General features: G+C 39.1%; 1 protein-coding gene and 1 long non-coding RNA gene across 7 annotated transcripts in view; both read left to right on the top strand.

Moving 5' to 3' along the window:
* Positions 1-16,647, top strand: part of VPS13B (vacuolar protein sorting 13 homolog B) — a 399,672-nt gene that overhangs the window by 277,320 nt on the left and 105,705 nt on the right. For all 6 annotated transcript variants that reach the window (XM_083749735.1, XM_083749736.1, XM_083749734.1 and 3 more), the window contains exon 34: positions 10,594-11,296. In XM_083749735.1, the coding sequence (XP_083605861.1) occupies positions 10,594-11,296 (703 nt within the window). The remainder of the gene's footprint in view (positions 1-10,593; positions 11,297-16,647) is intronic.
* Positions 918-7,108, top strand: LOC310848104. The gene is made up of 3 exons (XR_014566164.1): positions 918-4,000; positions 4,128-5,033; positions 5,421-7,108. It is a non-coding gene; the product is annotated as an uncharacterized lncRNA (long non-coding RNA).

The raw sequence follows: 16,647 nt of genomic DNA, 5'->3' as shown, positions 1-16,647 counted from the left end.
TTGGCAGTGGCTCTCCAAGGTCTCAGGCAAGCGTCATTCTCAGATCTTTTAAACGGAAAGGTTGTGGATTAACCTGGGGCCATATGCCTGCAAAACATGTAGTTGCCACCAAGCTATGACCCCTCCATGTAGCAGGGGGAAGAAGGAAAAGGCATTTGTTAAACTTGTCTGTGGTATAGCCAATTCAAGGAGAATTATAGTTTGCACACACACAGAGTCCTTACATGAATTCAGGGGGTTGTGGGAGGGGGTATTTCCAGTAGAGGGTTATTTGGTGCATGCTCATGGAGGGAAGTGTGTGTGGACTGGCTAGACTGTGTGTATGTATCAAATGGACAGATAATTCAATTTATTTTAAATCTCATGGTATAAACTTGGGGTGCACTTCTGCTAAAATGCACTCTACACTGCAGCATTAAAAGACTACAGTCCACTTAAACCTGATATGGACAAATGATTTGTCCATTTTTATTTTTATTTACCAATTTGAAGTTACAATCCAAATATTCTTGTCGTTAATTATAAAGTAATGCCTTTTTTGTTTCAAGCAAATTTAAGGCTACTTTGCCATTTGTATTTCCTGTGAAAAAAACCATAAATATTGATAAAACAGATTCCAGAAAGCCGTATACAAGAGGCCAGACAGCTTAAATGTAAAGTGGCTGATACACATGCTGTGCAGATGCCATTGATTTGTTACACACACACATATATACAGAGAGAGATTATTTCTGAAAATCCCTACATTTTTCATACAGTTTTAAACGCTTCTATTAATCTGTAAGATGCTAACTGTATTTTGTATCCAAAAGTTAAAACATGTATGGTAAAGTTAATCAATGTAATGCAAATGTATTGCTGCTTTTTCTGAAAATTCATACTTCAGGTGCCCTAGCAACGTTCCCTTCTCACAATACAGCCACCATGTGGAGGCCACATGAAGCTATCTCAGCTGAGTGGCTGCTCCGTACAGCAAATTGTTTATGTTTACTGGCTCCCACCCATGTGTCTTATTTCTATACTGTCAGAAACAGCTTGGAAATTGTGTGGACAGAAGCCATGTGGTTAGCGAGTGCTGAGGGCCACTGAGTACAATATGGCCACCACCTAGACACTGTTTGAAACAGTGAAACTACTTGGCAACTGTTCCCACGTAGCACACCATGATCTATAAAATGGCTTGCCATGCAGAGTCTGTTTGAAGCAGGAATGTTTGGGGCTGCGTGCAGAGAAACCACACGGCAAGGTACATACCACACAATGAGTTGGCATATACACATGAAGCATCACCACCACATGGAGACAGTTTCAGGCAACCACCCTAAGAGGTCCATATCATGAGAATCAGCTCACACAGATATCTGCCCACCCTGCGATCCAAGCTACCATACAGAGGCAGTTTCTGGCAGCCTCCATGTGGCAACTGGGTGGAAAGAAACCGTTTCTTAGTAACTAAGGTGTCAGAGTTTGTTGTAATGTGTATTAATGTGTGCGTTAGTATGAAACAAATTATAACGTCATGGGACCAGACAGCACAAATGGCAGCTTTTCCTACGTTAATCCCCATTTATCCAGTGTAGCATAAGGATTTTTAAAAAACCCCAAAAATTGGAGTAACAATTACTGGTTTATGGTTTTAAAGTATGCTACATTTTCTTCTTTTTGTATTAACAAATGCTTATCTAATTAGGTTTTAGGAAAGTTTCATTGGAAACATTGCCTCCCTTAATAAAGAAATGGAAAGTTATTTGTAAGCCAATGCTCTCCTTGACACTAGTGGTGCATTCACATGCCATGTGAATTTTTTCTTTAGTACTTGTGCAAGAATTAGTATGTAATTCATGTATTGTTTACAGATAGAAGAACACACACATTCATGGGCAAAGGAACTGGGATTTAATCATCCTCTAAAAATGATTGTGGATCGGAGAAGCATGCAAGCTGTTCTGGGTTTTTCTCACTTTAAATAGCAGCCTGAGCAAGCAAGGTCAGAGTGATGCTTCTTGGCAGTCTGCTGTGATTGAATTCACAGGTAGCCAACATGGCACCCCCTAGATGTTTTTGGACTGCAACTTCCACCAGCCCCAGCAAATATAGCCAACAGTCAATGGTGATAGGAGTTGTAGTCCAGTGACATCTGAAGTGCCCCACATTAGTTCCCCTTGATTTAAACAAATTTCTGAGAACTCTAGAGATGTGATGCTAGGCTTCCTCAGAGTCCTCTCACAGAGTTTTGCACACTTTTGGTAGCAGGTAGTACAGTCAAGGTGGCACTTGCAGTTGATCTCAACCATTGTTCTAGTACAAAGGAGTAGAAGCCGTTTTGGAGGTTTCTGGGGCCCAAGTCGTTAATCATCTGCCCTGCCATCTTAAATATCTAGCATACTGCATCCTAAGCATTTTTTGCTGGCAGAGAAGGTAATGGGAATTTAACATGGTCTCTTTATTTTTCTTTTCTTTCTTGTAAAAATCAGATGTGATTCTATCCTTAGCATACAGTTTCCAGAATATAAGTGCCCCACTCACATGACCTTAACTTCATATGTTATTCCAAAGGATAAACATTTGTTGCAATGGATTATGTAATCCTCTGTTGATAAAGACTTAACATTTACTTTTTCCCCCTAGTAAAATTCAGCATGCTGGCCCATTACCAAGATGATAATTGCCCCCAAGAAGTTGATTTTCCCTAAGAAAAATCATGAAAAAATTCTGCAATCAAAAACATAAAAGATAAATCATGTACTTGAACCAAAATAGATTTCTGCCCTCGTTTTTAAAAAAAAAGTTAATCTGAATTATTTTTATTTATTTTTCAATGTGTTTGAGAACTAACCCTTATGGGTCAAGCAGTTTAACCTGAGTGTTAAGTGCAAGATTGGGTTCAGTCCAGATTTTAAGGTCTATGTTATTTGGTTATCTGAAACAGACCTCTATGTTATTGGGATTACATTTCTTTTTTTCTTTGTGTTACCTTAATTTAGTGGTCTAAAAGAGATGAATGTTCTAGCTAGACCCTTTCAAGGCCTATCAAAATATTGGATAAAATGTGTCAGACCTTTTCTAATGTCTCATATATAGCTTAAAAATTTTACTAAAACTTCACAAACCTAGCTTGGTAGCGAAATGGATTGTGTTTTGTTTTAACTGTTTAAATTTTAAATAATTATTTAGACCTTGAACAGCTAACTATTCTCCTGTTTTATATTGCAAAGCACACAAATACTACATCTTAGCTATTTATTCCAAATATGTTTTTAAAAGCTTCTCCTTATCTAAATAGAATGCTGTCACCTTAAGAAATTTGTTTAAAAGTGTTACACCAAACTGGCTTTCATATTAAATCACAGTATGTTGAGAGTGCTGGATTAGGACTTTGGAGCTCTTGGCACAAATCCTCACTTAGCTATGAAACTCACTTTCTTATCATGAATTTCTTCATGCCAGTCACCCCCTCCCTTTCTCAACCTATTCTATCTCATAGGGTTAGTAGGAGGATAAAATGAGGTGACCACAGTTTTCCTCCACTTACGTTCAAGCTGTCTCCCAGCTTCTTCTCTATCTGGGCAATCGTGTTAGCAGCCCAAGCCATTTGGATGTTCAAGAGTTTGGCCAGGGCTTCAACAGGAGTGCCAGTCATGGCAGCTAAAAAAATTCCGCAGAGCTGTCAGGAAACCCATCAACCTCTGAGGGCAGATCATCCTAATTGGTCCCCTGCCTCTGCAGAGGGGAAAAGTTTCTGAAAGCCTCAATCCCAACAGAAAATGATCTAACCATGACAAAGAACTGATGCTAGTATCTCCTACTTTCTTATCACCCTCTTCCTGCCCTGTTGAGAAAACAAAGTCCAGTGTGTGGCCTGCCACATGCATTGGGCCAGTGACATGTTGGGACAGCCCCATGGTTGTCATGGCAGCCATAAAGTCTTGAGCCACCCCAGAACCAGTCACCTCAGTAGGATGCTGAAGTCTTCCAAAACTAGCAGTCTGGGAATCCTAGTGTGTTCAGGCACCGAGAAAGAGAAACGAAAGCAATAGCAAACATAGACATCCTGTGAACAGGAAATACGCAGACTCTGACTCACATAGCCTGCTCCCTTTTAAGGTGGAACGGAAATATCCTAACAGGCACTGCCTACGAGACCAGTTCTGTCAGTTCAGGCAGGGAGAATGCTGGGCAGCGAGGCAGGCAGTAAGCCACCAGAATTCCTATTATGTCTTGACTGCTCAATGCCAGGAACACCACCACCACTGTGAGTTAAGTTCAACTGAGAGTTGCTCTTAATGGCTGAATAAGAATTTAAACCTGGGTCTCATAGGTCCTATTCTAACACACTTAATGACTCCACAACACTGGCTCCATAATCCCCACACTGTAATTATTTATGGGTGGTTTTTTTCCCTTCATATTTTGAGCTGATGTGGACTCGAAAGGATTTCCATTTCCATAGGAATAGGGAAAAAAATGAATCCCCTTTCTAAAATTCTGATAAAAGGAATCAGAATTTATGTTCATGCTCTAGTCATGATATTCTTGCCCACAAAAAACATTTAACTTTTAGCTGGAGCACAAAATTGGGTCAGACGTCATAATGAAGAAGAAGATATGATTGGCACGTTTACTCTGTGGTTTCACGCTTGCAATTTGTTCCATATTTTATGTGATGTGAAAAATGAGCTCATGATTGGCTAAAGATGTTTAGATGAGAGTTTGAAAATGACTATGATGCAAGTTGGAAAGAGGACTTAAATAGTCCTGTTACATAATCATAACTAAAATAAAATGGAATTGCTTCATGCAGATGTATAACATTCTTCATTCAATGCACCCACTTCAGAAGTATATTCTGTCTTGGCTATGTGACCTGAGGAGTTTTCTCTGTTGTTAAAATATAGTACCGGAGCCAGTAAATCCCTGAAATATATTTTTGCCACCACTACATATATATTTTCACACAATTTAATTCAAACATTAAAACAAGCTTTGTGTTAAATCAATGTTTCCAATTGGTTAAATGATATATTAAACTACTGGTAAATGATATATTAAACTACTGGTAATGCACTCATGTCAGGGACGTGGGTGGCGCTGTGGGTAAAACCTCAGTGCCTAGGGCTTGCCAATCGCATGGTCGGTGGTTTGAATCCCTGCAGCGGGGTGAGCTCCTGTCTTTCGGTCCCAGCTCCTGCCCACCTAGCAGTTCGAAAGCACCCCTAAGTGCAAGTAGATAAATAGGTACCGCCTTATAGCGGGAAGGTAAACGGCGTTTCCGTGTGCTGCGCTGGTGCTGGCTCGCCAGAGCAGCTTTGTCACGCTGGCCACGTGATCCGGAAGTGTCTCAGGACAGCGCTGGCCCCTGGCCTCTTAAGTGAGATGGGCGCACAACCCTAGAGTCGGACACGACTGGCCCGTACGGGCAGGGGTACCTTTACCTTTTTTAATGCACTCATTATTTTAAGTTGTTCACTTTTGGAACAATCTTTTTGACCATCAAGGAGAGATGATGGCTCAAGCAAGGGGAAGGAAGTAGTTCCTGATTCCCTTGGCAGAGCAGATGAGCAAGGCAAAAATCAGCACCTGGCTAGGAGACCAGGGTGTGGGTCTAAGACCATGGATACCACTCCTGCAGCTGAGGAAAAGAAGATAAGTTGTCTTAGTAAAATACTGGAGCAAATAGTTAGGTTGTGTAACAGGAGTATGTAGTCATGGATTAGAGGCCCCCATCTCCAGAGTGTTGCATCTGCACATGGATTAGAGGCCCCCATCTCCAGAGTGTAGTTAAAGTACGGATGCTGCCTTCCTCAGCTTTTGGCTCATTCAAGATCGTGAAGTTTGCAACTATGGGTTCAGTGTTGTGGAGGTGGTCTCCAGTGCCAACAAACCCACAGGGGATGGGCAAAGGCATGGATCCATCTCTTCCTTAAAATTGCAGTTGTTGGAAGACGTTGCTTCTAAGGAATCCTAGTCTGAGACTTCCCTGCCACAAATAAGCATATTACAATTGCGTGTGTGTTCATAAAGCAATAAATGATATGCAAGAGAACTGGATTTTCTTCCAGGCTATGTGTTTAAGAAAGTTTTTCAGTTAAAGCAGGAAAGAATAGCCAAATAATTTTATACCAAAACTATTTGTGATTGTAAAGAAATCAGGTCTGTTTCAGTCATTATTTTAAAGTTGCCAATTTTTATTGATTTTTTATTGATTTTTAATCTATATACTATAAAGGAAGTATAACACTGTAGTGTTAACAAGCTGTAATTGCAAGCCTCTCACTTGAACAGCTTGAACCATGAGGTTTTACAGAAAATAGTCCACGATCCAAAGAACATCTTAGAATCGTGTCATGGGGCTAGTGTTAGCCTACTATGATTTTTAAACTTGAATAACTATTACCATGCCATATTACAAAATGCTTTTGAAACACTCCATTAATAAAAGAAGAAGAGTTTAACCTTCTGTTAGTAAGACAGGTCTAACCTTAATGGGGTCACTGTAATTGTCCCAAATTCTGTCTGGCATAAAATGATTTTGAGGCTGGCTTTTCATTTCCTTGATTTCCTTGGAGATTTTAGTTTTCATATTAATACATTGGACTGACAGTCCTTGCCAACTATTAAGGTAATACGGCTGCTTAAACAGGAAGATTCATGACATATCATGGCTTTAGTAATAAAAAGCACCTGAGCATATTTACAACGATGCTTGAGGATGCCCAGCAACAGGAGCGTGTGTCCGTGAAGTGGACATGTACTGTAGCAGCTATAGTTAAGCCTTATCTCTCTATCTTCCCTAAATGCTTTTGAATTCAAGGGGTTAAGCTAGTAAAGTCACTTATCTCAACACATGACAAGGAAGAATTTGCCACAGTTCCCTAGCTACTAGCATAGCTTTCATCACCTTCTCTATAGAGACTGCCATGAAGTGAAAGGATGGAGAAAATGCACTGAAGCAATCTAATAAGTAAACTATCAACTTGACATTTTTCAGCGATTGAAAACTTTTTCACGTAGCAATTCATTCAGACAGCGAAACTGTAGAATCCCTCTGATTTAAGGCCCATCTGGTTATGCTCAAAGTTTTAAAGCTATTCTATCAACATAAAAAAAATAATTCCAAGTTGTATACTACTTTTCTTCGACAAACTATCCATTTTTAAGCCACAAATATTTTCCCAGTACTTTTAGATTTTATCTAAAAAGTATATTTTAACAGTATTTTAAATAGTTTTTAAAACAATAACAATTTATCTTGATAGATGACATGCTGTGTTTTTTCATTTTATTTTAATTAGCCATTGTGAAACCAAATTCCCCTTTGTTTTATTCCTTTGAAAACTGTTTAATTACGGTTATCATGCCAGATATCTTAAAGGTTATTTTACCAATACAGTTTCATTTAACATAAGCCATATGGAATCAATAGTGCTGTTTCCTAAAGTAAATGCTTGGAAAATCTTACATTCATATGTTAAGAGTGCACATCCTTTCCTCATTAGTTGGAAAGTACAGGGATTTTGGCACAGGTTCTGTGTGGAAGCATTGTGCAGCTTTTATATGGATTTTGTTTTTAGCCTTTGATGACACTGTTTAGAATAGGAAGTATCTAATAAGTAAAGCATTTTGTCTAATGTGCTGCCAGTGTGTTTAATATATGCCTGGAGGTCTGAAACATTATCTTCTCCACTGCAGTAATATGCATTTAATTCTCTGAAAGCAGAAGGTCGAACTTTTAAAAGGGACTCAAAGTACATTTTCAACTAAAATAATTTAAAACACATGTGATAGGGGACCTGAGTAATGTACAGTTGGTTTTTATGGTTTAATCATGATCATGTTAATGCACACCAGTAGCTAATTAAAGAAAACTTTTATTGTTCGTTTTAAATGGGTTATGTAAAGAGTAAGTGAACTGATATAAATGCAGCTCAGCGATAAATGTTGCCATTACATTTGCTATCAGGAAGCCGATATTGGTGCTTTTGACATCTTTAAAATATTGGCCCATTTCTTCCATAACAAAGCATGGAACGTTTTTAGAGTTCTTGCATTTGGAATTGTTCACCAGTATAAAAGGATATTCCATTTGATGCCCAGATTTATTGCCAAGCTTGCCTTTTAAAGTTAATAGCTGCAAATCCCAACTCAGTAACTGGCTAAGTGACATATAACGATATATATCCTCCCAGAGATCATCCCTAGCAGATCTGTGTGTCTTGCCATAGCCCTTAAGGTCTGCTGGATATACTTTCCTGGAGGCATTGCCTGTGTGCCAAGTCAGAACATCAAAAGGTGATAATGCTGGTGTACTTTCTAGCTATGCAACTCCCTCCCCTCAGAAGCCAGTTTAATTCCAAGTCTGGCTGCTTTCTAGAGACAGTACTGGCCTGTTGTGACTAGTGATTGATGGCTTTATCAAGCTTTTCTTATATATTGCTTTATTGGGGGTTTTTTGGGGGGTGGATTTTATGGTTTGGTTTAATATATTCTACTCTTTTGTGCAACAGCTTGCACTTCTGGATTTGCATGATAAAAAAATTGTATACAGTGCTTCAATACAATTCTTACTAATTTATTAGTGAGACACATACTCAAACCAGTGTTCTATTTTGCATAATATTTTGAAAAATAAGGCTGCTGTTCTGTTTTGTACAATACTTTTTTTAGAAGCAAAAACCATGTGACAATGCGTTAATAGAAATTGCCTGTTCAAGATAGAACGAGGGATTTGGGCATTAAAAAGCAGGGTGGGGAATCATGCTTCTCTGTCATTAATTGATAGTGCCTGCTGTATACTGTGCAATATCAGTACAGGACTCACCACTCCTACTCAGATCAGCCTGTGTCTAATATAAAGACTTTTCCAGCCTGCTTCAAAAGCCATCCCAGGATATTTAAATATCATGGGCTTGTCAGGGTTACGGTAATCAGTGCAGAAGTTTAAGAAATAGGTATTGAATTCAAGTTGGAAAATCTGTAACTAGGAAACAAAAATGTATAGTATTAATGTTTCTCCTTGCAAAGCTATGCTTCAGTAAATTGATAAGTCTAAGGAAATAGTTGTTTCCTTTGACTCATAAAAAGTCACTATGTGGACACATTTCAGTGGGGATTTTTTTCTTATATATTTTATGCTGAACATCTTCTAAGTGGACCATATTGCCTTTTCTTTAGCAACAGGCCTATTGGGAAGACAGTGGCATTAGTCCCAATTCTTTGCTTAACCACTCAACAGTTCTTGTGGTATACAGCAATGCACTGAGTGGGAACAAAGTCAGCAGGACTTGTTTGTCGTCATGACTTCAACACACAACATCCTGTTAGCGACCAAGATGGTTTAAAGATGTGAAAGGCAAACAAGTGGCTCGCTCAAGGAACTGGTCATATTTTCTCTACAGCAGGGGTGACTAAACTTTTTCAGGCTGAGGACCATACTGACTCATGCTCCACTCTCTCCTCCTGGGGCCAAACTGGGTGTGGCAGAAATGTATAAGTGGGCATAGAATCATAAAATGGTGGAGCTGGAAGGAACCTTGAGGGTCATCTAGTCCAAATTGCAATGCAGGAATCTCAACATGTAGCCCCCTCCAATCTACTTTGAAACCATACTGGACCCTGCATAGCCTTGCAAATGTGCTTGCAGAACAGCCAGTGATAATTTTGTTAAGAATGAGTTCTCAGGGGTGGGGCTCAGAAAAGTCTTTTGGCTCCACAGAATCATGGCTGCGGGTCGGGGAGGCTATGAAGCAGTCAGTAACAAATATTGTTTTATTTTTATTTATTTTGATAATAATTGACAAATTTGTAAGCTTTGGGGGATGACAAAAAAATCTTTTGGCATCACAACAGGGGCCTATAGCAACAACTGAGTTATAGAAATTCTAATAATATTTTTTAAAAAAGGAAGAATTTTGTGGGTAATCATGGTGTCACAGCAGCAGATCAGTAATCCAGCCAGCAATTTTAAATACTATATACTACTGGCAAGCCAGGTCCCTCCCCCCCCCCCCATTCCATTTTATATTTGTGCAGCTGGTTCTTCCTGCCTAAGTGTAGAACCTTACCTTTGTCCCTATTGAAATTCATTCTATTAGTTTGGGCCCAGTTTTCCAATCTGTTAAGATCATCATGAATCCTGAGTCTGTCTTCTGTGGCAATAACTACCCCTCCCAGTTTGATGTCCTCTGCAAATTTGATGAGCATCCCCTCAATACCTTCACCCAGGTCTGTTATTTAAATATAATTAATTACTTAAAAGGCAGCTGATCAGTTCAAACATCTTTAATTGGCTGACACACTATCTTTTGAATTCCTAAATGGTCTGAAAAACAAATTAGTTTGAACTTAGGAAACATGTATTCCTCCTGCCACATCTTTCACTAGCATGTCATTAAATATGAGTCACCATTTCTCTGGAACAGACACCTGCTGAGTTTTCATGAGTGATTCCTATTTTAAAGTTAACTTGGCAAGTTTCTTTTTTTATAGAATTCTCTCTCTCTTGACCTCATGTTTATATAGCAATTGTTTTATGTTGTGAAATGGAAATACTTAGGATATGACTATTTTAAGTTAATATGCTATTTTTCTTCCCAGGTTTCCAAACAGGAACAGAAAAAAATGGATACGTCTGATGGAGGCATGACTGAAACATCTTCACGTTACAGTGGAGCCCAAGACAGTGGCATTGGCAGTGACAGTGTTAAAATCAGAATAGTCCAAATAGAACAACACAGTGGTACCAGCCATCACCGCATTGCCCGTCCTTCTCGGCAGTCTTCTATCGTGAAGAACCTGAACTTCATTCCCTTTGATATTTTTATTACAGCAAGCCGAATATCCTTCATGACTTACTCATGTGCCAGTTTACCTAAATCAAAATCGATGGAAGATCAGAAAGATGGAGAGAAAGCAGCCAAAACTTCATTAAACCTTCCTGAAGCAAACTTGAGAGCTGAGCACGATTTCAAGAAGCCCAGCGGAGCAGGCATTTCATCTGTAACAGCAGATGACCTATTGAATGCTAACAGTTCACTGCCTTCTGGGAAAAAAGCAGGCCTTCTATCTCTTGAAAGTCTTCATGCTTCTACAAGATCATCCGCTAGGCAAGCCTTGGGCATAACTATCGTTCGACAGCCTGGTCGCAGGGGAACTAGTGACTTGCAGTTAGAACCATTTTTGCACCTTGTCGTATCCCAACCTTCTTTGATCTTAAGCTGTCATCATAGAAAGCAGAGAGTGGAAATATCTGTGTTTGATGCTGTCCTTAAAGGTGTAGCTTCAGACTACAAGTGCACAGGTAAGACCATTTAATGTCTGGCAGAATAATAATTCTTTTGTTCAGAGATTACTTGATGTACTATGGACAGCTTTCCTTCATGACCACATAATCTGGCCTGTGCTCAAGTTCAGAAACATTAAAAAAAAATCTTAAGAAAACAGTACTGTATAGCTAAACATTTCAGTCTGAAGTGTTTCCCCGTTTTCTCGCACAAACCAGTACATGAATGTCATTGTTGTTTAGTCGTTTAGTCGTGTCCAACTCTTCGTGACCCCATGGACCAGAATATGCCAGGCACTCCTGTCTTCCACTGCCTCCCGCAGTTTGGTCAAACTCATGCTGGTAGCTTCGAGAACACTGTCCAACCATCTCGTCCTCTGTCATCCCCTTCTCCTTGTGCCCTCAATTTTCCCAACATCAGGGTCTTCTCCAGAGAGTATTTTCTTCTCATGAGGTGGCCAAAGTATTGGAGCCTCAGCTTCAGGATCTGTCCTTCCAGTGAGCACTCAGGGCTGATTTCCTTAAGAATGGATGCGTTTAATCTTCTTGCAGTCCATGGGACTCTCAAGAGTCTCCTCCAGCACCATAATTCAAAAGCATCAATTCTTCGGCAATCAGCCTTCTTTATGGTCCATCTCTCACTTCCATACATCACTACTGGGAAAACCATAGCTTTAACTATGTCACTATTAACCTTTAAAACATCTAAATTGCTCCATATAAAATGGAGTGCTTGCTGTAGAGTAGTACTGTTGTTCCTATGAGATCTTTCTTTTAAGCAGCACTGCCTTAGGAGTACTGCCTTTGTAAGTGCTGCTTTAAAAACATTTGGGCCCATGAAAAGCCTTCTAGTCGGCTTATCAGATCCAAGTATTAAAGGGAATCTGGATCTGCTGGTTTTTCCCTGGGGGCTCTACTTGAGCAATGCACATTTGGCTGGGGTTCCCCAATGATTTTTAAAAAGATATGATTGCATATCAGTGTTGTTTTGAAGGGTCTGTTCCATGCTGCTGTCTCAACCCCATTTTCACTCCTGAAAACGTCGTGTCAGCCACTTGTCCACTTGGTAACGTCAGGGGTTTGATTTCAAAGGGTGATATGAATACTGCACAGACATTTGTGGGGAAGTGGCCACAACTAAGAGGACCTTTGCACAGAATGGAAGGACCGTGCAGGAACTATCAACCACCCTGCTGCCTGGGACCCTTAGAAGGAGCTGCTCTCCTGCTCTCTGAGGATGGGGCAGGGGTGGTGGTAGTGGGGAGATCCCTTGCATTTTTGGCAGAAACCTGAGTGCGTTTGAATGTTACTGGTTTTCAAAATGTATTAGATTTTGTATTTGTGTGGCATCCTTTCTGAGCCACTTTGGGGGCCTTTTTAAGGTGGCACTTAAATAGGCAAGAACAAAAGATCCCAGGTTCCACCCCCAACCTAAAACACTGGAGAGTCAGCCAGCATAGACAATACTAGGCTAGATGGACTAGCTAGCTTCCTAGCTTATTGTGCCTGATCATGTACAGAAGTAAGGACTACCATATTGGTATGTATGTGCATCATTTGCAGAAAAGGATGAAAAAGAAATGACCTGAAAGAGAATGATTTTCTACTTTAGTCCATTGCCAGTAACAAGCATTAAATAGGAAAGAAAAGACCAATCTTCTCGCTGACAAAACTGACAAATGGAAGAATTTTGATCCGAGATACTGTTTCTCTATCGCTCCAAAATATGGATATTCATATTTGAAATTGTTGGCCTAGATTTACTTTAACTTCTTCAGCATGTGATAGCTTTAAGATTAACAGCAGCAATCTTTCTCCTCTTGCCAAACTTTGGGCAATCCATTTCATTTTCAGAAAAGAAATACATGGTTAGATTTAGATGTAATACACCACATTTTTATTCTCCAAATTTCTGCCTAAAGATATTAACAAGTTTGTTAAATGTTTTGAGCAAAAAGGAGAGTAAAATCATAGTGAGAATAAATGCCATCTGTACTAAAGCTATCTGTAGAATAAAATACTGAAGAAACTGTACTGATACCTTGGCCGGGATCCAAAGAGGTACTTTAGATGTACCCAGCAAGTGCAAAGTTTTCACCTTGCCTCTAAAATCCCCTCTGTTTTTGTGTAGTTTAGATTTTGAACATGTGAGCAGGGCCTGTGTGCTGTATTAGTGTATAGCACCAAGTATATTTTTAATACTTTTATAAGGAATAAATGGTGATGACAACAGTGGGGACCATACACACTTTTCTTTCTCTATTCTGAGATGTAACAGGAGCATTTTAAAGCAGCATCACTAGTATATGTAATAGCACGTGCTCCTCAGATGGGTCTAGTGTGTGGTCATCAGGTAGGTCATTTTCCCTGTTTTCAGGACTTTACTGGCATCTAGAATGTAGATTAATGAATGAATTGACTGCTTCAGCCATGAACTACAGTGGTACCTCGGGTTACATATGCTTCAGGTTACACACTCTTCTAACCTAGAAATAGTGCTTCAGCATAAGAACTTTGCTTTAGGATAAGAACAGAAATTGGGCTCCAGCGGCAGCAGGAGGCCCTGTTAGCTAAAGTGGTGCTTCAGGTTAAGAACAGTTTCAGGTTAAGTACGGACCTCCGGAACGAATTAAGTACTTAACCCGAGGTACCTCTGTATTCCATTTTGGAATACTTTCTGTTCACGAAAGTTTCTGAATTCTGAGTTCCACTGTAAAGAGGGGTACTGGTAATTCTAGCAACCAGACACAGAAACTTACTTACCGTGCTACTGTTTGGCCACTTGCTTGAATGGTGTCAGCTTTGTATCTAGTCCATCTGCCCATTGCCATCTCTCTCCTCTTTGTGCCCGTGTCTGTGGTGCCTCTTAACTATTTAAACCTATAAACAAACAACCAGATTTAAATTAAGGTATTTTATCAAGTAACCAGTATTGCATCAAAGCTGTTGTTGTGGTGGATTATTTAGCAGTATTTCATTGGCTTTATTTTCAAAACTTCAACCCTTAAAGCACAGACTACTAAGAAAAATAAATGTGGCTTTACTTTGACCAAACAAAGCAACAATGTGGCTCCAAGAAGTTTTAATTGTCTCATAATTGTCAGGATTTGTGGTCAAAACTCACTATTCCATCACTCCCGAGGAATGTGGTCATCCTATCGTGTCAGCGTCATCATTTGGCGGTTAAATTTTTTTTAAAAAAATTAGATTTGCCACACACATCTCAGGGATATTTGGCATGTATTCTTTATTACCAGAAAATATGTCATTGGGAACTGTGCATGACATTGTTTAAACTATTTAATTCAGTTAGTAGCATTAATATTCAAGCCAATTCCTGCAGCTCGGGTCTGATGGATCATCTGTTAGTACTTTGTGGGGGAAAGTGGTATCTTCCAAAGAAAATGTAGGGTTCTGAAATAAGAAAGTGTGTGTGTGTGTGTGTGTGTGTGTGTGTGTGTGTATCTCTAGCTTGTGGGCAGAGCTGCCCTGAAGCTGAAGACAGCAAGGAAGCTCCTCATATGGAAGTGTGATAATACATACACCACAGATGTTCTATAAAGAAGCCGTTGCAGCCTGTTCCTGATCTGGTGTGATAGGTTGGGACACTGGAGGAGGAAGTTACTACTTCTTTCTCTCTGCTAATATGATAGGAAACGCTACCTTTCTCCACTGTCAATTTATTCCTAATCTCTGCTTCTTAATTCTGTCATACTAATAATGCATCAGCATGTCTTCCTGCCTATATTCCCCCCCCCCCCCTTTAAGAATCTGAATGACTTTTGTCAAAGCTTTTTGAAAGTTTAAGTATAGAATACAGTACCTACTTATTTATAGACTGCACCAGCTGCATAGAAAGCTGCCTTATATCGGGTTGGACTTCTCCCATCTGCCCCAGTTTTGTCTACTCTGACTGGCAGTAGATCTCTCCCAGCAGTGAACTTTCATGAAACCTTCTACATGATCCTGTTAACTTAGGTGTGCCAGGGATTGAACCTGGGATCTTCTGTATACAGAACATGAGCTGTACCATTAAGATGCCATTCCTCCTCTATATTACATTTTGAATTTTTTGATACAACAATTCTAAGTGGTTGGTGAGGCAAGGCTTCCCTGTGCTGAAATCACAGCACATCGACATGTTCTGTAATTCTAGTTTTAATCGTGCTTTTCACTAGTTTATCCATGATTCATTAGGATGATGGTTTTTATATAATACAAATCATCAGGTTATTCAGATTATGTGCCCTCCCAGTAATCTTTTTCTTTATCTAAATTTACAAAATTGTGAAGCATATTCCATTAGAAAATAAATGGAATCTGTTTCTCAGACAGAATCAGTGAACGTATGCAATTTCTCCTTCAGACATAGTTTGTTAAGTATCCATTTTAGCAATCTCAAAATTTTTGATAGGGATTGACAGGTCTAATGGATACCCTCATTTAATTAATGTTACATCTGGTGTATTCTCTAGGGTTGTGTGTGGGGTGGTGGTGGTGTTTGTGTTGTTCTTTTTTACAAAAACGCAATTTTTTGATTGATGCAGGACAAAGCGCCACCTTTCGGAAATTCCCCCAGGAAATCAATTCTGCCTTTGAAATCCCAATAGTGTCCACGAAAATCTGGGCGTATGGCAGCCCTAAGAAGAATTGTGCTGCTTCACAGCAAGCACTCCATTTTACATGGAGCAATTCAGATGTTTTAAAGGTTAAGAACAAAATGAATGTACTGTTAGGAAACATACATTTGTTGAAAAATCAACAGTTTCAGTTTGAGTTATTTAAGAACTCTCAGGTGAATATTAATGAGTTGTTATTTTTTAATTTGTCAGTTAAACAGATATACTTGGTTTTATAGAGAGAATGAGAATTTGAATTTAAGGACTCATATAAAGTAACCAAGCATAATTGGATTGCAGTATGACAAATTTAATTTTAGTGCATGAGAATCTATAGTATTCGATGAACAATTATAATCTCGTTGACACCTTTAAAAAGGCAAAAGTAGTTGGATGTTTTATATATTATTTCTGGATTTTAAAGTTTTCAATACAGTGCTGTTTTACATATGCATTTTTGCTTTTTCTTTGCTTTGTGATCTTTTCTGATGAAAATTGTATACGAATATTGGAAATAAATAAAATGAACTTGAAGGGTTGATTTTTACAATACAAAACACCCAATCTTGGTGCCGAAGGGCATTCTATGCAGAAAATGCCTTTAAGCTATCCAGTATTGTATTCTTTTGTAATTAGAGCAGGCAGTAATTTTAAGTGAAAGAAAAGGGAGAGCTTATTGTAAAACATATAGTGCAAGCTTGCACAATGTTGTAAAATCAAGACCTGAATATTGATCAAATAATGATATTG

Source organism: Podarcis gaigeae, assembly GCF_964106915.1.
Source record: "Podarcis gaigeae genome assembly, chromosome: 7".
In the NCBI taxonomy this organism is placed as follows: domain Eukaryota; kingdom Metazoa; phylum Chordata; class Lepidosauria; order Squamata; family Lacertidae; genus Podarcis; species Podarcis gaigeae.
This window is presented reverse-complemented; position numbering and strand designations above follow the sequence as displayed.